The sequence below is a fragment of the Vipera ursinii genome, assembly GCF_947247035.1.
Source record: "Vipera ursinii genome assembly, chromosome: 3".
NCBI lineage: Eukaryota > Metazoa > Chordata > Lepidosauria > Squamata > Viperidae > Vipera > Vipera ursinii.
The window spans coordinates 93,610,267-93,636,100 of record NC_139516.1 but is presented as its reverse complement, the minus strand read 5'-3'; the positions used below and the strand labels follow the sequence as shown (position 1 = coordinate 93,636,100).

Genomic DNA, 25,834 nt, shown 5'->3' with positions numbered 1-25,834 from the left:
TATGGGAAGGCAAAGTATTACATGGTCAGTACCTAAAAATACTAACAGGCAAAACAGATAACAAGACCTGGCAATGGCTAAGAAAAGGAATGATGAAGAAAGAGACAGAGGGGCTAATTCTGGCAGCACAAGACCAAGCTTTAAGAACAAATGCATACAAAGCCAGAACTGAATCATCAGAAAGTAAATGCTGCCTCTGCAAAGAGGCTGAAGAATCACTGAACCACCTAGTAAGTTGCTGTAAGTAGATTGCACAACTGATTATAAACAACAGCATGACAAAGTAGCAATAATGATGTATTGGAATATCAGCAAGAAATACCACTTTTTTGCAAGCAAGAATTGGGGGGAATCACCAAACAAAGAAAATAATAGAAAATGGAAAAGCTAAAGTGTTCTGGAACTTTAGAATTCAAACAGACAAGCATCTGCCATACAACATCCCAGACATAAGAATTATTGTTAAGAAAGAAAGAAAAAAAAGGCTGGGTACTAGACATTGCAATAACTGGAGACAGCAGAATAGAAGTGAACTGAAAAAAAATCACAATCCATAAAGACCTACAAACAGAAGTAGAATGATTATGGCAAAAGAAAGCAAAGATAATACCAATATTAACCGACGCCTTGTATGCAATCCCAAAACATCAGGAGCACCATTTGAACACTATTGACTTTGACAAAATCACCATCAGTCAATTGCAATAACCAGCTTTACTTAGAACAGCTGACATCCTGTGATGAAACCTTTAATACCATCAAACATCCACCACATCTGCCTATCCCAGATCCTTGGAAGGATTCAATAGGTAGACAAAAATGCCAAATCCAGTCCAAACATCTGGCTGATTATGTGACCAACCATAATAATTACACAGCATTATTTACACAATGCATAAATAGCACCATCTCTCCCCATAAGTCAATGCTACTGAGAATCTTAGAAAACAGTAATTCTGTAGGTACAGATGTAGTAAATAAATAATTACACTACTTTGGACTTGGTTTGCTTATGGAGTGTGCAATTTAACAAAAAAAAGTGAGCCCTGACAAATGGACAAAGACCGTCATTGTTTCTGGATACAAAGGGAAAGATAACATGTCTGGGAACGATGTTTGACAAAATTCTGATTGAAAGAGTGAGTGAAAGGATAATGAACACATTTTCGAAAGTATACCGTAGTTATGTTTTAGCTTGACAAGGAAAATGCAGACCTAGTTTCTGTTATTCAGCCGGTCATCAGAAGAATGTGAGAAAGATTATTTAAATAAAGTTGGATTAGGATTTTTGCTATGGAATATGGAGTTGAAAGTTGGTTGCTAAATGTGATCAGAGGGGCAGATAATGGAAATAAAATATTCATGAGAATAAACGGAATGCTTAGCAAATGGTTAATAACTTAGTGGAGTAAAACATAAATGTGTCACACCATCTTGGTTTTTAAATATTATTATGTATTAATATGAGATATGCTTGTCATAAATACAGAAGAATGCTAGTTGAGGATATGTGTGTATCTGTAGTATGTATATACAATGTATATATATGTACATTGTAAACAATGCTCTGTCAGCTGAGAAATACATTTTTTGTAGCAAATGTTAGAATGGATTGCACGATATGACAAGGAATTAGACCTGAAAATCCATGTCTGAAATCCAAATTAGGTCCATCTGACAGGAAAAATGGAATGATTACAAGCTACACATGATTTAATGAATGGAGGAATAAATTATTTTATTGCTGTACTGGACTATATCAAAACAAAGTACTAAAATTACTTACAATAACTGACAACTACTTAACTATCTGTGTGCAAAATTTACACACAATGCAACTGTATAACCTGTAAAGGAATAAAATATTTATCAGCTAATAATTTGTGCAGATATAGATAGATAGATAGATAGATAGATAGATAGATAGATAGATAGATAGATAGATAGATAGACAGACAGACAGAGATAGAGATAGAGAGGTATAGATATAGATAGATAGATATAGATATATATATAAATTTTTGACCTATTGATCAACAATTCTAGGTGGCTTATAAGGGGTTAGAGAGCAGAAGGGGTCAAAAAAGCAGAAAGGTATACCAGCCGTAAAAGCCAACACTACACAGAAGTTATTTCAGATTTAACACAGAGACAAGATAAAGCAACTAACCTTTGACTTGTAGTCAATGTCATCCATCGATCGAAAAAAGTCCAGGCTTTTTGCCCCTGAGAGCTTCCCTTGATCAGAACTATGTGTACTCAGTGTATCCAAAATCTCTCCCAGCAGGTCCATTTCTCCAGGAGGAACAGACGTTTTGGCTAATTCCTCAGAGTCATCACTGTCATACAAATAGAAAGATGTTTCCTCACTGTCTTCGGATGACAATCTAAAGAAAAATATAAAGTCTCTTCACTACAATGGTATTTTATGACAATGACAATGAATCTAAATGTTCATGAAGCTTCAGCTGATAATTATTACAAAGACCTTGGCAAAATAAGCCTCATAGCCCTTGCATTTATTATGAAAAAGCATAATTATTTAGCTTTGGTGGCTTTGGACAGCAGCAGTGAAAAATAGCAAATTGTGAAATTCTCTTTTCCAGTAACCTAGAAGGAGGGGGGGAGAGATAAATTATGCCCATTTGTGTGTGTCCTCAGGTTGGGATGGAAATGCTGCAGGGAGATTTTTTTTAAAAAAAAATGCATACCTGTAATGCATTGTGACAATGCCTTAGTGTGTAAAGCTTCTTTTGTGTGAAAAATCTCACTTTGGAAAACACAGATTAAGAATGAGCTCTTTCAAAACCTTGCATTTGCAAGTACTGTTTGATGGAATTTTCAAATCCATATGGATAGGATTGATTTCAGTATGATTACTATTTCCTAAGCTTTTGATAGCTGAAGTGTACTTTGTTCCGAATTTAAGAACTGGAGGCCTTGTACATTATTATCGAATACAGTTTTAATTTTAATAAGTTACCCAGACTTGAAAGATATGTGGCCTTTGTTTCTTTTTGAACTGCTGCTGTTACTTTATAATTTATAACTTGAAAAAAGCCAAGTAGTAGCCTGAAGAGGCACCACAGACAGGGTTGGGAACTGCTACAGAGTCTTGCCTTGAGAACAATATTCTGACTCCACTGAGTTAATCATTCCTGTATAAAAATATATATAGCCATATGTTTCAACCTGGGTGCCCTTCCAGATGTGGGGACTTCACTTCCCAAAGCAGTACAAGCACTACTGACAAGCTGGATTTAAAATCCACACATCTGGAGAGCGCCAAACTGATTAAGGCTGGTATATAGGATTGCATCTAACTATACTTAGTGCAGACATGCAGCAACTAATAGCACGAATCAGGAAATCGTATACAGATGCAATGGAAAGCCTTCTTTTAGTATATTGTTGCATTTAGGGATATTGCAGGGGGTGGGGTTTCCCCAAAAATGTGCCCTTGGATAAAGGTTTTGAATTGCTGGTTGACAGAATGCCTGTACATTACTTTTTTACATTTAAAAAACATTCACTAACAGTTGGTTTCTATGACCTATAATCCACATAATAGCTTTACTCGATTTCCTCTTTTTCCCATAATGTTCTCTTTCACCAACCTTCAGTTAATACAATTCTTGTTTTGGTAGATAACAATTGAGTATAAATTTTTTTCTAATATTTCTAATAATCACATTAATATAATATTTCTTTGATATCTAGTTATTCTGGTTGCCTCATCATAGATCCTGTTTACAGTTCTTGTTTACATTTGTTTTTCCCACATTGTTCAAGACATTCTTACTGATTAAGATTTTCTCTAAGTTAATTACATTTAAATATTTAAGTCTATTTTTTCTCATGTAAGCCATCCCAATACTTTTAGCTTTCCTAAGGAATAAATAAGACTAAAAAAAAAAAGAAAAAAAAGAGTAAGGAAAAATAAAAAGATAGTATGCTACTTAAAATCCATGTTTCCCCTAAACTAATCCATATTTATTTCCAAACATTTTCTGTTCTTTTTTACCATAATTGAAAATATATTTAATCTAAATATTCCATTTAATAAATATAGTCATCTGGTCTTTTAACTCTTATTCAAAACATTTTTTAATCCATTGTAATCCATTGTAATTACAAAGTCAATCACATTTAAATATCTAAAACATTTCCTTTATATAAGCCATTCCAACTCTTTTATATTACTCATATCAAGAAACAAAATAAGAAGAGAGAAGAAAAAGAGAGTACTGTGTTACTTGAGGGGCTTCTCCCTCTTAAAATAAAAATCATATCCAAAATCTTTCTTATTTCTTTAACCATATTCAAACAAGTGTTTCTTTTTAAAATATTCTCTCTGATAGGTCCCATTGTCTATTTTCTTAATTTTCACTTTAGCCTTTTACTTTTGCCCAGTATCTCTCTTAATCAATATGTTCTGCTGAATCAAAGAATCTTTCAATATTCTTGTAGATGTTACTGTACATATAAAAGGTAAGTCAAGTACAATATCTTTGTAAGAAGCATTTGCCCTTTCATGTTTGTTGAAAATTATTTTTTTTCTTTTTCTCTGTTACTCTTATCATTTCTGTCTCTCCAGTTCTAGTGGTGTTCCTGACATATCTGCAGTCCATTTTGTCCAATCTTTTTTCTTATCCTCAAATTTGTTTTGTGGTGTTAAAGTATAAGTTGTCTTTTCCAAATCCAATATTTCTTGTGAATTTTTTTCCACTTGGGTTAAATCATTTTGTTAGGTTCCATCTTTAAGTCTCTATCCTCAAATTTGTATTCAGTTATCTGTTTTATCTGCTCCTTCTCTATTGTTGTTTTCTGGGATTTTTTGTTGTTGTTGTAAAGTTAAATTGGAGATGAATTGGTTTATATTTTCAAAGTTATTTTGGATTTCTTTGTGGTTTGAAATCATTGTTGTTTGAATTAGTTGCAGCATATCATATGTCTCCTCTTATTTTTTCTTGATAAGTCCTTTCTACAAGTCTCTGATTTTCCATGATGGCCAAGAATCAAAGTTTTCTTTTCTCTGCAAATAGCTTTGGAGTCACAGTTAAGTAAATATTTGTAATCCAGAAAGTTCAAGGTGTTTTTTTTTTCCTTTTTCTGAAGTTTATAAGTCTCTCTTTGTCTGCAGCCCAGATTGTTTTCTTTTTTGTCACAGCTGTTCTCTCTTTTTTTTTAAATCCCATTTATATCCTGCCCTTCTCCAAAGACTCAGGGCAGCTTACAATCTAAGAAGCACAAATCAATATTGCTAGAGCTTTGAAGGTCACAAGCACAGATTAGTTTTTTCCAGATTTTGCCAAGTCTGTATGAAAGCCATAACTGTCGTAGTCTTCATCCACCACTAGATGTCAGCACTGATTTATTTTTCAATTTTCAAAATAAACAGTTGCCTTTAAAATGAGAATCTTAACCATTCAGCAATTTCAAACTTATCCAAATTTAGGTTTTGTATTCATTTCATTTCATTTCTATATGTTTTGATCCTCCATAAAAGGTTTAATTCGCCACGTCCGTTAGTAAAAGGGTGTGGCAAAGATCCCCCTCCTTCACTTTTGGAGATTTTTTTGCTTCTTGGGATTTTTTTTTCCTTCAGGAAAGTTGATAAGTGGCATAGAGAAAAACGATGTTCTTACCCAGATTTAAATGTGCTGTTTACAATCAGCTTAAAGTAGTACTTTTTGACTTCGGTTGCTCGTAGCTGGGGCTAGACTCTGAAGTTAGGCTAGCCTTTCTCCTGTTGGTTTCTGGAAGGCTTTTCCTGGACCGCTGTCTCTCTGTGGTCCACGGGACTTCCTTCATTCTTTGTCCCCTCTTCAGGGTGACTTCTGGCCCATTTAGGGTTCCCTAACAAGACAAAATTCAGCCAAGGAGCCCTGAAATCCCTTGGCTGCTGCACTACTGCGCAAGACCAGAAGTCAGTCCATCAGTTACTTTCTATACTCTATGCCAGCTGCAAGTTAATCAACACTTTCAATACAGGTCAATTAGTGACTGATCAAAGTTACAATGGTATTGAAAAAAGTGACTTCTAAACAGTCATCACACAATCACCAAAGCATTTGCATGGTCACATGATCAAAATTTGGGTGTTTAACAACCACAATGCATTTATGATGGTTGCAGTATCCCAAAGTCATGTGATCGCCACTTGCTACCTTCCTAGCTAGCTTCTGGCAAGCAAAGTCAATGGAGGAAGCTGGGTTTGCTTAACAACCGTGTGATTTACTTAACAACTGCAGTAATTTGCTCAACAATCCTGGCAAAAAGATCATAAAATTGGGTACAACTCACTTAACAACCATCTCGTCTAACAATAGAAATCATGGTCCCAATTGTGGCTGTAAGTAAAGGACTACCTGTATTTTATTTATTTTCTGCCTTTTTACAAGCAGTATCACTACTAAGTCTGCTTTTTTCCCCTTTCCATTATTTCTTCTGTTTTCTCCATAATTTAAGGTACTTCTCAGGATACGTCTGACTTCTACGCTGCCTCTGAGTGGCACTCAACAGTAATCCAAGGCTTCCCATCAATTGTGTAATATTTGCTTTGCTGGTTTTTTAGAATTCTCCCTACAATTCTCAACTGGTTTCACCAATCGGTCTTAGTTGTATAATTCTGTCAATAAACCAGAGCTCAAATCACATCTAAATTAACTTACTTGCTTCCTGGGTCTAGTTCATCATCAGCATCTTCAGCCAAGGCAGAGTCATTATTATGCATATTGGTGTGAAAATGCCCAAAGCGTGTCTGAAAAGGGAAACATTCTTTTTAGCGGTAGAGAGGTTGTAATTCATGGTCAATCTTCATCAAACAGCCTACCAAGATCTTGAGGGCACCTCTTCCGAAACAGGACTGCCTAGTCATTCTATCAACTGGCAGGAGCTATTAACCATATGCATCCAGCAGATTTACTGCCAAACTAAGATTAAATTAATTCACATGACAAGTTTTCCAACTATGAAAAGGAGTACACAAAATATATTCAAAATTCCATATTAAAAGAATTGTAGACATGCACCCTCAGAAAATGAAACGCTATTGATCATGGTGTATACTGTAACCAATGACTGCAGATAGGTATGTAACTATTTGAACTTTACTAAATTGAAATTATGTTCACAACATTTCCTCCCAATGCCCTCCTTCTCCAAGGTATAAAAATTCTTATCTTAAAAAAAATGATGGGAGGGGAGGGAGGGAGGGAGGGAGGAAGGAAGGAGATACAGCAAGAAAAGAATGAAACTTTTTAGTTAAATATTTAAAATGGCTTCCAAAATATTTAGTCAATTAAGAATTGAACTTTCACATTTTTAAAATTAAACATTTAAAGCAGCCAAACTGATACTTCAGCTAAGTAAAGGTAGTCCTTGACTTACAATCACAATTGAGCCCAAAATTTCCGTTGCTAAACAAGACAATCAAGTGAGTTTTGCCCCATTTTACGATCTCTCTTATCAACGACTGATAAGTGAATCATCATAGCTGTTTAGTAAAGTGGTTAAGTCAATGTGGCTTCCCCACCGACTTTGCTGATCAGAAGGTTGCAAAAGGGGATCACATGGCCATGAGACACTGCAACCATCATAAATACATGCCAATTGCCAAATGTCTGAATTTTGATCACATGAGGCCCCCCCATGTTGCAATGGTCATAAGTGTGAAAAAGTCATAAGCCACTTTTTTCAGGGCTGAATATGAATGGTTCTAAATCAAAGGACTACCTGTATTGAAATCATTTATAAAAAATGAAATCTTATAGCAGTCACTCAGAAGATATGCATTTTGACAAGACAATGTACTCTTAAAGTTCAGAATTGGTCCAACACTCAAGTACGCATATGTAAACACACACTTTAGTGGAACTACCGACCTCTAAAAAATTCCAATCCTTACTTATTAAAACTATTTTCCTTTTTTCCATAACAGTGAAGATGATATATGTATCATAAATTCAGATTAACTTATTCTGCTCCTGATGATTCTCTCTCTTTAAATTTATCTAAGCTAAGATAAAATATGTTGGCAGTATTTCTTTAAAGAAGGCATCACTGTGATATTTAGGACAATAGAATACAGTTTCATGGGATTGCTGTTAAAGAATGAATTCTGAAAACAATGAATAGTTAGTGTGTACATAAGGCAGCATGGGAACACATAGGTAATTAAATAATCCAGTTCAAGGTGACTAAATCCCATCAGGAGTACCATTTACTTCTTTTCTTCATTTCTTAAAAAAATATCCACAGAAAATTGTGGTGGGCCAATGCTTTCTATGCTACCGTGGTTTCCGGCGTATAAGACGACTTTTTAACCCATGAAAATCTTCTCAAAAGTCAGAGGCCGTCTTATATGCTGGGTGCTGAAACTTTAGGGACAGGGCTGGCTGGAAAACCTGGAGCGGATCTTCCATTTAGTCTGCGCAGAGAAAGCGGGACCAATTGGAGTAGAAGCTGCAGTCTTTGATTTTTTACAGGCTGGGGTCTGGGCTTCTTTCCTTCTAAAGTTGAAGAGCAGCTGTAGGCAGGAGGGGAATGCAAGAGCAACTTGAAAGGCAGGTGGGGAATGCCCTAGCCAGAGCAGCTGCTTAGTTCTAAGGACACATTTGACTCAGGAACTGGGCGGGCTGGCTGGAAAACCTGGAGCGGATCTCCCATTTGGTCTTTTTTTTTTTTAATCCCATTTATATCCCGCCCTTCTCCGAAGACTCAGGGCGGCTTACAAATTAAAGCACAAATCAATGTGCCTAGCAATAGCCTTCATTCTATGTATATGCCTGCTTATTAGAGCTTTCACCCACCCCCCCACAAGCAGCATTATTACAAAGTCAGCTTATTGCTCCCAACAATCTGAGTCCTCATTTTACCTACCTCGGAAGGATGGAAGGCTGACTCAACCTTGAGCCTGGTGGGATGAGAACCTGCACTAATTGCAGGCAGCTGGTGTTACTTAAGGCTCTGCGCAGGGAAAGCTTTAGAGTGAATTAGGAAAAGTGAAAAAGTGAATTAGGAAAATAGGAAATGGTTGCTGGAATTGGGTATGTGTAGTTTAACGAAGAGAAGGGTGAGGGATGACATGATAGCAGTGATCCAATATCTCAGGGGCTGCCACAAAGAAGAGGGAGCAAAGCTATTCTCCAAAGCACCTGAAAGCAGGACAAGAAGCAATGGATGGAAACTAGTCAAGGAGAGAAGCAACCTAGAACTAAGAAGAAACTTCCTGACAGTTAGAACAATTAACCAGTGGAACAACCTGCCTCCAGAAGTGGTGAATGCTCCAACACTGGAAGTTTTTAAGAAGAGACTGGACAGCCATTTATCTGAAATGGTATAGGGTTTCCTGCCTTATCAGGGGTTTGGACTAGATGACCTCCAAGGTCCCTTCCAACTAATATTATTATTGTTGTTATTATTATTGTTGTTGTTATTATTATTATTATTATTATTATTATTATTATTATTATTATTAAGTTTAATCCACTTGCACTGTTTTATGTTTACATGTTTGATGACAAACAGCCTTATGTTTATAAGTGACAGTTTTCCTACTAAGTACCTGCATGTCATAAGCATTTGAATTAAAATTACCATATTAAAATAAAATCTGATGTTTTTTAATTTTTATTTGGTGTACGTTGGAAGAGGGGTAGTCTTATACGGCGAGTATAGCCCAAATCCTATAATTTAACAGGAAATGTAGGGGGTCGTCTTATACGCCCAGTCGTCTTATACGCTGGAAAATACGGTAATTCATACAGGATAGAAGATATTTCCAAAGAAAGCAACTTTTGCAAGAACGTCCTCCATTGTAATTGGAGATTGTGGTAGCATCAGTCATTCTATTTTCTTTTATAACCTCTGGCTAGCTGGCATGTTGCAATCCAGGTACTATCAACTAGTACAAACCTCTGCAAAGCACCTAGATCCAAAAAAAGGTTCTAGAAAATAAAAGAGAGATCTGGATTAAACCCAATGGGGTTTTTGGAAGAATGTTTGCCTGTTCAGGAAAAAAAAGACTAAGATAAATTGGGGAAAACCTAAGAGATGCTAGAAGGAATGTTTCAGAACAGTTCAACCATGTACCTCATGGGAAATACATCTATATTTTTAATATAGCCATTTTCTTCTGCTACCATTGAGCCATTTTGTGAAGAACAATACCTATAGTAAGGTCTTAAATGAGCCTCCAACTGAAAAATATTGGGAATTATTGCTCCATTTCTGCTGTGAGAATCTTTGTTGCAAACTGATTACTTTGGCATTTCAATAGAATGTTTGCAGATTTTTATTTTTATATAAATATTTACTTAGAGGAAACCAAAAGAGATTAGACAATCACTGGGAGATTTTCTTTGCTATTCCCACACCATCAGAAATTAATTACAGATTAGGTAAAACTGTTTTAACCCCCCCCCCTTTTTGAACTTTGGTTTACTTGCTTCCCTTAATGTTGAAACAAAGTGCACTTTCTGGGGAGCCTCCAGGCACACTAAAGACCACTCCAGAACCAAACTAAACCCTGTCAATTTCAGTGACATATCCATACCTAATCCTTTGAAAGAGCGTAAAGCCACAATATGATGATGATGGCAGTGGTGGTGATGATAATAGTGAGGATGGTGGTGATAACATTGGTATGGCCTGCATCATGGATGCGGGAAGTACCAGCAATTTCACTGCTTTGGAAAATGTTTGGGGGTTTTCCCCCCCTTCTTTCTTGTTATTATGCTAAAACTATTTTACTGGTTACCTTTGTTATAATACATATATTTCTTTTATTCAAAATAGAAAATTGAGCTGCTAATTTTTGTTCAGAGAAATGGGTAGAAAAAATTATGGGAGGGAAGAGGGTACCAGGACTTTTTTAACATTGTTATTACATTTCCTTCTGCTGTTACAAAATAGGTAAAGCATGGATGGATGGTAAGGCAGCTGGCACTGAAAAGATAGGCTAAACAAAAGAATTTTATAAAGCTATTAAAGTGCCATGTGCTTCAGTCATCAGCCATGTATCCTTTAAAATGTTATTATGAAGAGAAGGAGGGAATGTTTTTCAGATTTTAAAATTATATAAAACTGGGTGAAAAAGCCAGCACCCTAGAAGGCAGAAATAAAATTCAAGCTCATCTTGCTATGTTAGAGAAATGGGACGAGAATAATAGTATGAAATTTAACAGAGACCAAATGCAGAATTCTTCACTTAAAAAGCAAAAGTCAAATGCACAGGTATGGGATGGAAGATATTTATTTTGATAACAGTATTTCTGTAAAAGATATTGGAACAGTAATTGAATATAATTTTGTAGTATGTAATTGCTAAAATGTAAATGCACATTTTGACCACACAACAAAAATATAGTCTTATAAATCACAGAACATAGGTTCACTTTATTCCAAGAAGCAATGGATGAAAAGTAATCAAGGAGAGAAGCAACCTAGAACTAAGGAGAAATTTCCAGGCAGTTAAAACAATCAGTGGAACAAGTTGCCTCCAGAAGTTGTGAATGCTCCAACACTGGAAGTATTTAAGAAGAGACTGGACAACAATTTGTCTGAAATGGTATAGGATTTCCTGCCTGAGCAAGGGGTTGGACTAGATGACCTCCAAGGTCCCTTCCAACTCTGTTATTCTATGTTGGGCAAACCTCCATTTGGGTATTGGTCCATATCTGGCAGAGCATTTTAAGAAAGATTCAAATAAACAGGGACAGGTTCAGAGAAGGTCCTATGAAGTGAGGTTGAAGAAACTGGTAATGTTTATTCTTGAGAAGAGTAGATTTCTCTTCTCAAGCAACTGGGTCAGGACACAACAATTGCATTTTTCATTTCTCCCAAATCATATCACATCAGTATGAGCTACAGAGTAATGGATGTAAGTTACAAAAAGGCATATTCTGATTGAAAAACAAATGCTATTAGTAAAAGTAGTAAAACAGTATAATCAATTACTCAGACAGGCAATAGATTCACTTCTATTGGATATTTTCTACCAAGAGGCAGATGACCATCTTTCATGGAAGTTATAATTTGGATTCCTGCATTCAGCCAGACATTGGAGTGATTGGGCTAAATTGCACCTTCCAACTTTGTTTCTAGGTTTTAGTTCAGGTATTCAAGGACCAGCTTACAATTCCTTTGCTTCCTAAATTCCAGTTGCTCCTCAGAATTATTGCTTGTGGGATGAAAGAGCAGGTCCCCAGAGCTTTTAAATCATCTTGTAAAAGTATTGCACACTTTCTTCTAATGTCCAGGGTGAAAACTGACCAAATTTAAAGGAAGAATTAAAAACATATGGAAACAAACTAAGGTGCTTTTCAGCACTAATGAAAGTGAAAATGAAATCAAAGACAAATGTTCTGGCTAAGCTCAATTTTCAGTATGCAAGAAGCCATGACTGAGATGTGGGAAAGAGAGATTTCTGTCACTTATCATCAGAGATATAATAGACAGTATGCAATAGATATCAGTTACAGATAATCTGCAGCTTAATTTTTCAAAGATTATTTTCTTATAAAATGATAAGAAATTGGGAGGGGGGAGACACTCAAAATAAAAAAGCAAAACTTACTAAGTGCCAAAAAGAGAGACACTGAATGTACACCTGCAAAATTTGTCAGAGTTATTTATAGTAACTTTTTATTGATGCTCCCTGCTGTTTGCAGATATTCAACCTTTTAATGTCTGTCTTTACTTCATTTTCAAGTGTATACATTTCTCCCCTGCCAATTTTGGGAAAGGGGGAGAGCGGAAGAGAAGTGGACTTCTGTTTCCTTCTTGATTAGTATTCTAATAATAAACAGACCTCTTCTCTTTGCTTAAGCAGAAATAGAAAATACAGCATTTGTTTCAAGAACTAGATTTTTTTTTTGATCAAGGTCTTCATTTCCTTGATGCTTGGCAAATGGATGCCACAAATTGATTTTTCCACTATAAAGAGGTAACTATGTTTTAAACATGATTGCTATGTTACTATAATTATCACATATTTATGTAGAAAAAGGAGAAAACCCCACAACTGCAGAATTCAATTTATTCAAAAATGTCAGTATCCAAATGTTACAATTTCTGAAAAAGTAATAAAATATTCTTCTTTTGCCCACACTAAAGGATGGAATTCATTTTAATTGTTGATTTTAATAGTGAAACTTTGTTTTATGGTTAGTCATATGTGACTCCTAGAAGACATGGAACAGAAATTGGATAAAGTTCCAAAGAAGAATTTTTGTAATGGGAAAGCATGAATTCAGATTATTCAAGCTGTATCTAATACTATAGAGGGAAGATTAAGGCTCAATTTGCTGGTTTTATCTCTTATGATAAAATAGCATGTTTACTAGTATTGGACTATTCCTACACAGAATTAGAATAATTTATTTACCTATAAAATTGGCTAAAATGAAAGGAAATCATCTTAAAATGTTATTTTTATGAGAAAAAGCAGAAATTAACATTAGCAGCCTTAATTCATAAAAATGAATGGAAAGTAATAGACATATTCATTTCTTATACGGAACTATAAAAACTTTTTGAAAAGTAGATTAGAGTTGATTACATTTTAAGCAGAATCAATTAAAGTCAATAAGGCCTTTGTCTATTACAGTTCATTTCTATCCGAATTCTTTTCAGCAAACTAGACTGGAGAAAATGAACAGACATAACAAGGATACAGAAACTTCTGATTTATTGTAGAAAAGCTAAGACACATTATATAAGGTGTGGAGCAGCTGCTATGTTTTAAATGAAATATAAATTCTAATTATATTGTAATCCACATTCTTTTTCCCAGTGATTGTATTTGAAGGAATAGAAGTATTTCTTTTTAAAGACTACAATGGAGCATTTGTATCTGTTGCTTCTTTTGGTAATATTAAGATGTAGACTCAAAAGCTATTTCTTTTAAGTGTGTGACAAATGATTCCCACACACATCACAGTGATTTCACTGTTATCTACTCTAAACATTAAGTCCAACCCATTACCAACTGATTTTTTTTAAAAAAGACCATAAATGCATGACAAAATGTAATTAATTTTATGCAAGATTTTATGGAATTAAGTCTTTTTTAAAAAAAAATCAATATGGTGTGTGTATGCATGTCTGCATGTATGTATATATACATATATGTATATAAAAATAAAATCAACTGCTACTTCCCACCTCTACCCCATCTTTGAAAACATTTATTAGCTTTAAATCAGTGGCTGTTTGTTATCCCTTTACTGCCTTCAAACTCTTTTATGGCCTCATAGAAATCATGCTAATAAGATTCTGCTGCAAAATACCGTACAACAGAGATGTACATAAAATGGAAATAAAATAAAGATGGCATGTAAGCCATCAAGTAGGAATAACACATGAGAAAGGCGAGAAAAAGAAGAAAAAAACCCTTTCCAAACTGCTGCAGAAAAACCCAGCCTCTCATCTCAATATGATGTCATTGTACTACTGCTTCCCTTTTGGTTGTCAAATGGTGGCCTGCCCTTGGTTTAAATAGAGAAAGTACCTCTATGCTCTTGTAAGCCACCTTTTGCTACCACCACCCTTAAGAGTTTCAAATCTTACTTGTTAATAGTAACAAGCAATAGTTATAAATAAACAAGATATTTCATATTATTTTCATATTAGAAAAATAAATGAAAAATATGTAATCGGTCAGGAAGGACACTTATTTATTGTTCAATAATGGAGTTCTTACAGTCCAATGTCCAGGAACCAATGAATCTCACCAACTCTTGCACTCAACTAGAAGGATGTGGTTTCACTTGGGCTTATCGAGAAGTAACCTCTTCCCTTCCCTATGTTAGAAGATATGGTTTGCATCAATTGGGGAAAAATAGTTTGAAAAAACTATGTGGGAAAGCCTAGAATGGGATCGACATCTCAAGATTATGCTAGATAAGCAGGGAAAACAATTGCTGAAAAACTATTATAAACTTTTTAAAAACATTTTGTTTTTTACTTGCTGTTCAATAGATATAGTAGGAATCTTATGTATGAAGAATTATTTTACACCATTTCTGAAAAGTCACTTATACCACTAGAGGGCAGTCTCGTAATTTTGTGCAGCATATATTTTCTATTTTTAATTAAAAGATATGCAGGCTGCAATATACCGTAGATGGATCATAATTGACAAGGAAAGACAAAAGATTGTCTCTTCAAACAAAAACTAACTGAGCCAAGCACATCTAAGGATTATGCTTTCTTTTGTCTAAAACACTGTGCTAATTGACTGAATTTACCTTTTTTTATGAGGAAGCTTAAACTAAAGCAGACTACCAAACTGTCGATTCAACACTGCTCACTGTTACTCTGCATGACATCTGTCACATACAATATTTTATTCACATTGCTTAAATTGCTAGATAGAGCTCAATGGTGCCCTAGCATTGTATAGAATTTCCTGCAAAAGGCAAAAACAGAAGAAAAAGAGGAATGCTGGGTGCCTGAACTTCGGTATGATTCCATGTGCTCTGTAGAATCTCATTCTGTGGAAAGCAAACAGGTATTTCTTCATTTCAGAAAAAATAATGATGTTCAATTTTGCTTTGAGTCTCTTGCATGCAATCTTCAATTTGCAATGGGACTGAATGTCACCCAGACCAAGCCCTATTTGCTTAGTTCATTCCATCTTGACAGATAGAACAGGACACAACCTATACCATCTCTCTGAGGTTGGGAGAGGTGGGGGTGGAAAAAGGACAAAGGGGGGGGCTCTCTTCTGTAGGGGACAGCCTGCTTTCAGGAAACAGTCAACGTGTCAGCCCACAGCAGACTCACAATCACAGTGATAGAGCAGCCACAGTTGAACACAGGTTGCCAAGCCCAGTGGTTTGTATTGGTTCAAAGACATTCCATAATTTGATTATGCATATGATTTAATTCAAAAGTAGCACCCAAAAATGTTCATTCAGCTCAGCCATATGAAAAAATAATAGTAAAGCAACATAGACAAGTACTTCAACCATATTTTTGTTGGCTTCTATACCACAAAGTAGATTTTGCTAACAATGTTTACATTCATATACTTTACATAGCTTTATGACCATCCCTGGAGCTATATTCTAACAACAAATTATATTGCCTTTACAATACAACATCTTTGTGAAAAATAATTCACTTTCAATTAAGATACTGGGATTTCTGAAAAACCTGTATTTTGTACAAAAGGATTTTTTTAAAAACAAAAGTCTCACAGATAACTGTATACCTTGGGTTACAAACCATACCTACACATACATTTCACAAGAAACAAGGAAGCACAGCTAATTCTTTATTATAGCATATGCTCCTAGCAGTGCTACACAGGATGCTACCAAATGCGTGACAAAGCCAGTATCTTTTTAAAACATGAAAGGCTTCAATTAAAATGAGTCACAACCAGAGCTGAAGATGATGTTCAGGGTAACTAGCAGATCCTCAAATACTGTATATTTGCATTTGTTCTGCCTGAAATATTTATTTTAAGCAATGCTGTGGAAACAGACCTGCATTTTAAAAGATCCATCTAGCTGATGCATCTATGGATTTTCAAAAAAAAAAAGTCATCCCAAACTGAAATAATCTATTTACAGTCTAAGGCATTTCTACAGAATGAATTAAAAAAGGAAGGTAAAAATTAAAAGGAAGGAAAGGCAAAGTGGGAGAAAACTGTTGACATGTAAAACATTCTGCAATTTGCTTTCTCTTTCCTTTTTTAAAAAAGTATTGTGTTTAATCTAAGTTAATGCGAAGGCGAGAGGAAATATTATTTAACCATGAAGGGATGAAAGGGTTAACTGTAAAATACACGTCAAGATTTTAATAAGGATTAATAATAAAAAGCCTCAGCCTGCCGCTTTCACTAGATTTTGTAGTGGTGGCTTTTCCCTTGCTTAGGGCAATCCATCTGTTAATTTTGACTTGCAATGCAGTTAAGCTCTTCCTTCTTATTCTCTCTCTCCCGCCTCTGCACACCCATAACCAAATAGACTAGAATAGCTTTGAGGAGGCTGGCACATGTCTTACAGAAATAGAACAATTCTTTTCAGAATCTCTTAGGTGAAGATCAGTTGTGCTGTCATGGTGTGGGATCTCTTCCCTGTTGCACACAAAAGCAATCTGGTGTACGTACAATGGAGAAATTAGTACAATGAAACCCTTGGCAATACAGTTATTTATACCTATTTTATGTGCATGTGTAAAATCTATGCATATTTTAATGCACTGATTTTTGAGCTCTAGCACTGAATGGGTGAAATGAAAGGGGGGGAAAAGCAGTTGATCTTGGCTGTGACAGAGATTAGTAAATATTCATTGTTAACAACTGATCTGCACTCTGACCAATGCCAATATTCTCACTGGGCCAAACTAGCCTTGTTTTCAATAAAAGCAGTGAAGTACCCTCTCCCATGAGCCCTGTTAGACTGACGCTGCAGTTGGAACTGTCATCTTCAAACAAAAGCAAAGGGGCTGGGCTTTACAAATGCAAACCCTAATTGGGAGATCTCCATGTCTGTACCCTTGACATTTATTTAAACCTCATCAAAAAAATAGGAAATAACCAAACTAATTAGCAGACTGGCATATAAACTATTATTTGTTGGGGTAGAAAGCATATTCATATTCAGCTCTAGAAAACAACAATATTACTAATGACAATGTGAAAAACAGCATCAATACAATCTTCCAGCAGGAGGATGAGTTTGATTTTTATGCACTGTTTTATAAGGGCAACATACCAGCCCTAAATTACTAATATCTTTTTTAATTTGAACAAATATAAAGGGAGAAATACTGTGCCTTAAAATCCAATTGAAGAGCCAGGACTACATTGAAAAACGTATGTACCTGTATAGAATCTACATAGGTAAATTTTGCAGTAGAACTATTAAAGTGTGGCTGAATAGAATTCAATATTAGCATAAGTGACACAAATATATTAATTAGTAATTGATATATGCAATAGAATACGCAGACCATTTAACTGGCTACTGAAGATTTCCAGACTTCACTTTTCAATACAAAATCCCTATCAAGGAATTCAAGCTCACCAATGTTATTTGAGATATATTAGGTAAAGGTAAAGGTTCCCCTGCACATGCATGCTAGTCGTTTCCAACTCTAGGGGCCGGTGCTCATCTCCGTTTCAAAGCCAAAGAGCCAGCACTTGTCCGAGGACATCTCCGTGGTCATGTGGCCGGCATGACTAGACACCAAAGGTGCACGGAACGCTGTTACCTTCCCACCGGAGTGGTCCCTATTTTTCTACTTGCATTTTTACCTGCTTTCGAACTGCTAGGTTGGCAGAAGCTGGGATGAGTAACAGGTGCTCACTCTGCTACGCGGCACTCGGGATTCGACCCGCCAAACTGCCGACCTTCTGATCGACAACAAGCTCAGCGTCCTAACCCACTGAGCCACCGCGTCCCTTTGAGATCTATTAGCACAGGTCATTACTTTAGCAGTACAATCTATTGATCATTAGCCAGTCATTAATATCTGAGTGGTTTTTATATAGGATCTAGCATATACTCACTTTCTCTATCTATACATACACACACATATATATTATACATATATATACACATACACATACATACATACGTGTGTGTGTGTGTGTGTGTGTGTGTGTGTGTGTTTGTGTAGTATATATTGCATATCTATATATTGCTCACAACCCACCCATCTCAGCCCATCTTATTCTGGAAGCATTTTGCTCTACATGTCACTGAACCTAATCCCATGCTCATGATATATACATATATACATACACACACACACACACACACACACACACAGACAGACACACACACACACACACACACACACACACACACACACACACACATATATATATATATATATATATATATATATATATATATATATATGTTTAAGTATTTGTCAAGGCTTTTTGAATGGACCTTGCTAATTAACTCTTTCATTCCTGTTTTGGCCCGGCTCAGGGCTTATATCCACAGGAACTAGTCAACTTATGACAGCTCATTATTTGTGCAAATTATTCAAATTGCTAATAAAGAATTTGGGACGCTAAGATGATCATTTCGAACTCATTTATGTTCTCATCAGTTAGTCATACCCTTTATCTGAGATTCGAACCCGGGCTGATTGTATATCAGGCAGTGTTTTAACCTCCTGAGCCACGGGGTTCTTTCTTTCTTATATTAGCTGGAAGGCAAGGCAAATGTATGTTTAAGTATTTGTCAAGGCTTTTTGAATGGACCTTGCTAATTAACTCTTTCATTCCTGTTTTGGCCCGGCTCAGGGCTTATATCCACAGGAACTAGTCAACTTATGACAGCTCATTATTTGTGCAAATTATTCAAATTGCTAATAAAGAATTTGGGACGCTAAGATGATCATTTCGAACTCATTTATGTTCTCATCAGTTAGTCATACCCTTTATCTGAGATTCGAACCCGGGCTGATTGTATATCAGGCAGTGTTTTAACCTCCTGAGCCACGGGGTTCTTTCTCTCTTATATTAGCTGGAAGGCAAGGCAAATGTATGTTTAAGTATTTGTCAAGGCTTTTTGAATGGACCTTGCTAATTAACTCTTTCATTCCTGTTTTGGCCCGGCTCAGGGCTTATATCCACAGGAACTAGTCAACTTATGACAGCTCAGATCGAATCTCAGATAAAGGGTATGACTAACTGATGAGAACATAAATGAGTTCGAAATGATCATCTTAGCCTCCCAAATTCTTCTTTATTAGCAATTTGAATAATTTGCATATATATATATATATATATATATATATATATATATATATATATATATACAGACACAGATACATATATATATATATATATATATATATATATATATATATATATATATATATATATATATATATATATATATATATATACCGGTAATTTATATAATATCTCTATCTCTATCTATCTATCTATCTATCTATCTATCTATCTATCTATCTATAGAGAGAGAGATGAGCCTTCCACATCCTAGTCCAATACAATTCTAGCCTTTACTGAGGAAACACTTCTTTAAAAGCACACAGTATTTAGGTAATTACATTTTCATTGCAGTTTATTTATTTGCATTTACATGCTGCCCAACTCTGAAAGCCAACTCCATTACTAAACAATTAATGATTCACCTTTATTCATAAGATGAAGTGCCAGCTTGGATATATTTGAGGAAGGTAGGGTACTAATTACTGTGTGTGTGTTTGTGTGTGTGTGTGTGTGTGTGTGTGAGAGAGAGAGAGAGAGAGAGAGAGAGAGAGAGAGAGAGAGAGGAGAGAGAGAGAGGAGAGAGGGAGGGAGGGAGGGAGGGAGGGAGGGAGGGAGGGAGAGAGAGAGAGAGAGAGAGAGAGAGAGAGAGAGAGAGAGAGAGAGAGAGAGAGAGAGAGAGAGAGAGAGAGAGAGAGAGATAAGCAACCTTTTGTGGACCACTGGGCAGATTTGCAATTTTGAGAACATTTCTCAATGGCTACAAAAGAGTAGTTTATTTATTTTTAAATGCATTAACAGAAGAAAACAGGTGAGAGGGTTTCCAACTATGCTTTATAACATCTCTGTTACTTTTGTCTACTTGGAGCTTGTAGACAAATTTTAAAAGTAACTATCCATTGTTTTTATTTTCTAGACCTGTTTATTTGACTCATATGAGCCCAGATACATTCTTGTAAATAAAAATAATGCTAATACATGCTTTCCATTGGAGAAAACTAGCTTTCCATTGTATGTTTTAAAAGCAGGGGTCAGGGAACAAGGATCAATAGAGGGTTCATAATGCTTATTACTGCTGTGTATTCCCCATCCTGATTAACAAATACCTTGTTTGTTAATAACATCCAAAGGGAGAACATTTTTAATTACCTGTGCAAGTCGCCTTTTTTCTGTGTTCTCTCTTGGAGAATTAGGAACGGTACAGAATGGAGCATATTGTGCAAAACCTGAGCTACAAATTCCATAGCCATCTTCTCTTTCCTATAGAGAAAATTAAGACTGAAAAACTTTTGTGACTACACATTTTTATATCTAGTTAAACACATACACACCATTAAAAATTTTGCCACCTGAAAGATTTAAATGCTGGAGTAACAACTACAATATAATTTTTAAATATGATGAAGCTATCAAATAAAACAAAATTCCTTTCATATATTTGAGCCTTGACACCTGAGGAGAAAGCGAAATAGTGCTCAAACTGCTTGATTTAAAAATGAATACTGAACATACAATACACTGAATATATGAAGTCTTGATACGATGCCTCCCATACTTTTAAATGATACTCTCAGAAGGTTTAGGATGCTAAAATAATGCTGCCATTTACTGAACCAAGGAAACCTAAACAGACAACTATTCCTGCTGAATTATATTTCTCTGGTAAAAGTCACTTGCCTTAAATTCTCAGCCAGAAGCAAATGCTTCAATTGTGACATCAAAGTAATCAGCTTTATGAAAACATACATCCTGTTATAGATCTTTGAAGACTTCAGTTTTTTTCATGATAAATATGCAAACAATAAAGAGATTATTCAAGTAGATGCACAGAATGACAGAGAGTTGCCAGAGGGCTTGTTATAAAAAATGCATTGTTGAACAAAGGGCTAAGCATATTTCAAAAGTCATTAAAAACACAAATCTTGTGGGATTCATAAGGTATATACTTCAAACTGAAGCAAGAAACAAGGTAAGAAAGTACAAATTTTGCCACATACCTTGTGTTTCAACTTACTCTTCACCTCTTTTATTCCCTGTTTTGCATGATTTTTTGCCTGGGGGAAAGAAAAGGAATGGGGGAAAAAACTAACTGAATCTGCAAAACAATGGTTTGATACTGCCCTAGATGAAGTAACATAGAATTTAAAATTAAAACTTTCGCATTGTTTGGTATATCAAAAAGAAATTGTTTTGTTAATTTCATACAGGATTGCTAACAAGGTTTACATTAGGTGTGCAATAAGGTGTGTATTAATTGCTAATAAGATGTGCATTAAGAAATGGATTGTGGCATAGGCATAATTGTGTTATCAAAACACTCTAGTTAAATTGGTATTTCCTTAATGTAGCATTCTTATGAAATGGTGTATCGGCAGAAATAAACTCTTAGATTGGCCACAAGTTGAATAGGAAAAAAAACCTCAGGCAGTAATATTCCAGTCTAGCGCTTTTTATATGCAGAGCCATGTCAGTGTTGTGTTTTTCATAGTTACTATTATTAGATTTACACTAAAGTTTCATGCCACCTCTTCACATCAGCCTGAATAAAAATGACAGTTATAGTTTGCTTTTTAAAACAGGTGAAATAATCACTGTAGAAGCAAAATAATTGTAAAGAAATGTGGTTTTTCTTTCAGAGGCAATTCTAACTTTAAAGAGGAACAAATAGTATTTCAATTCACTTTATCATTCAACTTCAAATTCTTGCACCCTATTCTTCAAACAACTATAATAGGTGGCTATTTTTCTATTCAAACTAAAAGCCAAATTATAGATAACATGTTTCCAACATGTCTGTTACTTAGGAGATTATGAAGTGTTCTTTATATTTGCGAACTACTCTCCTTAGGACCTAATCTAAATAGAAAATGCACCTAAATACAAATCTAACTTAGGATGAACTATACAGGAAAAACAACCAGCAGCCTATGACTCAAACATGAATTTTAGCCCCATTGTATTGTTCTCACCAAGCCCCTGCACTCTCCAAATTCCCCTAAACTGTGCAATGCTAAGCTGTTTTCTTTGCCAATTCATATTCCTTGTAGCATGTAAAGGAAAAAAAAATGGGTGGGAGGGACAGGGGAATGGATTAAAAGACTACCTTATGTGAGCCATATTTGATATTTTAATAACGTTTGCATGTATGCACTGCAGATAATTATATCCTATAATTCAGGGGTTCCCTAAATTTTGCACCCAAGAGGTATGAAAACTTGGATTTTCAAAATTATAGTGTATATGCATAATTAGTTGCTGTTATTTCAAACTTTTGTAAGGGGTGTGAGAATATATCAGAAGCGTTTTAGGGGTGCAAGGTATAGAAAAGGTTGGGAGCCGCTGCTCTAACTGCACACTCAGCTATAAATGGGTGTCTCTAAACTTCATTGTTTTCAGCAAACTAACTTAAATTTCAACAGTATAGTGTACAGATTGAATGTATCCCAATAAAAAACATGAATTTTTCTCCAGCAAGTGCATATTAAATATACAGATGTTGCTTGACTCCAGTATTCTGTGAGAAGTAAATATACATGTATGTATGTATGGTATGTATTTATGCTTAGTTGGTGTATATACAAGGCAACCTTCATGACTAATTGCCTAATGAGAATACTATGATAATCACCATACTTGATTTTCCACTGGCATCTGGACAGTATGTCTTTGAAGCCATTGTTTTAACTATTCACATTTCTGCAAAGTCATGACAGGACACCAAGATGGAAACTGAAAACTAAGATGTCCCTTAATTAATTAAAATTAATTTAATTAATTTTAATGCCCAGAAAATGGTACCAATGGGACAGTACATAGGCAATTTTTTAAGGATTCTCTTAAAAAATTAAATTCAGAAGTGAATACAGGAATAGATTCATCGTTACAAGATTATAATGACCAAATAGAAACCCAGTGGTGAAAAAAGAGCTATTTTTTTACCATTCCATTAAAGAACTGTATATGTTATAAATGAACACATGCATTCACAGTACTTTGAATGTATTTACCTGAAATATGGCCTCAGTGTGATTTTGAATGATGTAAATTTAAAAATTCTCTTTGAAAATGAAAATAAGGAATCGATTTAGGAGCCTTGGTGGCGCAGTGGGCTAATGCCTCCTTAAGTAACACCAGCTGCCTGCAATTAGTGCAGGTTCGTGTCCCACCAGGCTCAAGGTTGACTCAGCCTTCCATCCTTCCGAGGTAGGTAAAATGAGGACCCAGATTGTTGGGGGCAATAAGCTGACTTTGTAATAATGCCGCTGGGCCCCCCCCCCCAAAAGCCCTAATAAGCAGGCATATACATAGAATGAAGGCTATTGCTAAGCAAATTGGTTTGTGCTTAAATTGTAAGCCGCCCTGAGTCTTCGGAGAAGGGCGGGATATAAATGGGATTAAAATTAAAAAAAAATTAAAAATTTATGATTGAAGCTCAAAGGACCAGGAAGCGATTTTAACACATCTAACTGGTTTTGGTTCTCAGTGTTTCTTCACCCACAGCATCTTCCCAACACTAAATTTTCATATATTAAGGAAACTGGTTGTAGTGTGATGTACTGATTAAAATGTTAGAATAGCATCAGGGAGACCATGGTTTAAATTCACCAATTAGATAGCTCTTTGGTGTTAAGTATCCAGATTATATCCATCTGGAACAACCTCAGGGATGAAGTTGGATATTACTACAGTACTCACAAGATAAACTCACTGAATAATGTTCAGGTTCACCACACTCTGATTTAAGTTCAGAATAGTGTGGTAAATAGTGTGAACCTTAGAAATCAAACTGCTGGTGCACATCTTTAGGCAATATACACAAGAAATCTTAGTTATTTGTTAATGTTCACAAATTCACACTGATCCCTCATTCAACAAATACTCTCATTTTGTGTGGTCCATTAAATTATTAGTCATAGCTCTGCAATTTGATGACTAATACCTAGCCAATCCTTTGAAGCCATTATTGGCATAATAAAATTATTAATTTAAAAATGTTTCTTGCAAATCATGAACTCTGTACTGGATCATTTAACTGCAAATCAAATTCCCTTTCATCAAACTCAAATCAATATTCCAAACTTTGGTCTGACAAAAACTAAGCCTTAGCCAAAGCATGGTAATTTCAATTTACCAAAATACTCAAATCTGTAATGATTCTTCCTTCCGAGAAACATTTATTCATCAAAGAGTACAAAAGGAATATTTGAAAGAGAAAACACAAGTCACTCACTAGTGAATTAGCCTAGGTTTCAACAAACAGTACAAAATAAAGATAATTCTGTTCTAATGTCTTCTTGCTTGTCAGTTAAATCCAGGTTTAGTGAACAACATAATCTTCCTAGGAACCAAATATGTTCATGATTTAATGAGAGGTCCATTTCATGTAATTTTAATAGGTCTACTATCTGATCCACTCCTGACTGACCCTCAATTTTACAAACATAAATTCAAAAATTAATTTATTTGGTAAACCATAAGGTAAAGAGATATGCTCTCTTAAAATTATTGAGAATAATAATATCCTAACTGATAGGCTTATTTTGTTCACTGCTATTAACAACTCACTATTAGTTCCCAAGAGGTGGGTGAACTCTGTCACTCCCTGTGTGTGCGTGTGTGTGTGTGTGTGTGTGTGTGTGTGTGTGTGTAATTTTTTTGGGGGGGATTGCTAACAAAGAATTAAAGGGAGACTAATATGGCCATTTCAAACTCATTTGTTCTCATCAGTCAGCCATACCCTTCTGAGATTCGAACCTGGGCCGATTGCACATTACGCAATTGTTCTAACCTCTAGGCCACAGGCTCTTTCTCGCTTTGTTAGCTGAGAGGCAAGGGAGATATGTGTTAAGTGTTTGTTAAGTATTTTAGAATACCTTGCTAGGCCCCAAACATATATATGGAAGATGATAGACACAATCCTGTCAACACGTAGTCAATCAGCCTTTTGCCAATAATTGGCAATTGTTATGCTAGATTTCTCTACTATAAACTTTTAGACTGAATAAACCTGAAAAACATCTTGCCCCCAGAATAGGCAGGTTTCAGATCAAGACATTTCAGTATGGATCAATGTGCAGTTCTACACCATTTAGCATCCTTATTGTTCTGAACCAGCCCTCT

The 25,834-nt window shown here is 35.4% G+C and overlaps 1 protein-coding gene across 1 annotated transcript in view; it reads right to left on the bottom strand.

Annotated features, from left to right (window-relative positions):
• Window positions 1-25,834, bottom strand: part of DENND1B (DENN domain containing 1B) — a 234,567-nt gene that overhangs the window by 9,318 nt on the left and 199,415 nt on the right. Inside the window, exons 18-21 of the mRNA XM_083359778.1 lie at window positions 21,712-21,768; window positions 20,864-20,974; window positions 6,675-6,763; window positions 2,171-2,387 (exon numbers count right to left, since the gene is read on the bottom strand). Coding sequence (XP_083215904.1) covers window positions 2,171-2,387; window positions 6,675-6,763; window positions 20,864-20,974; window positions 21,712-21,768 — 474 coding nt within the window. The remainder of the gene's footprint in view (window positions 1-2,170; window positions 2,388-6,674; window positions 6,764-20,863; window positions 20,975-21,711; window positions 21,769-25,834) is intronic.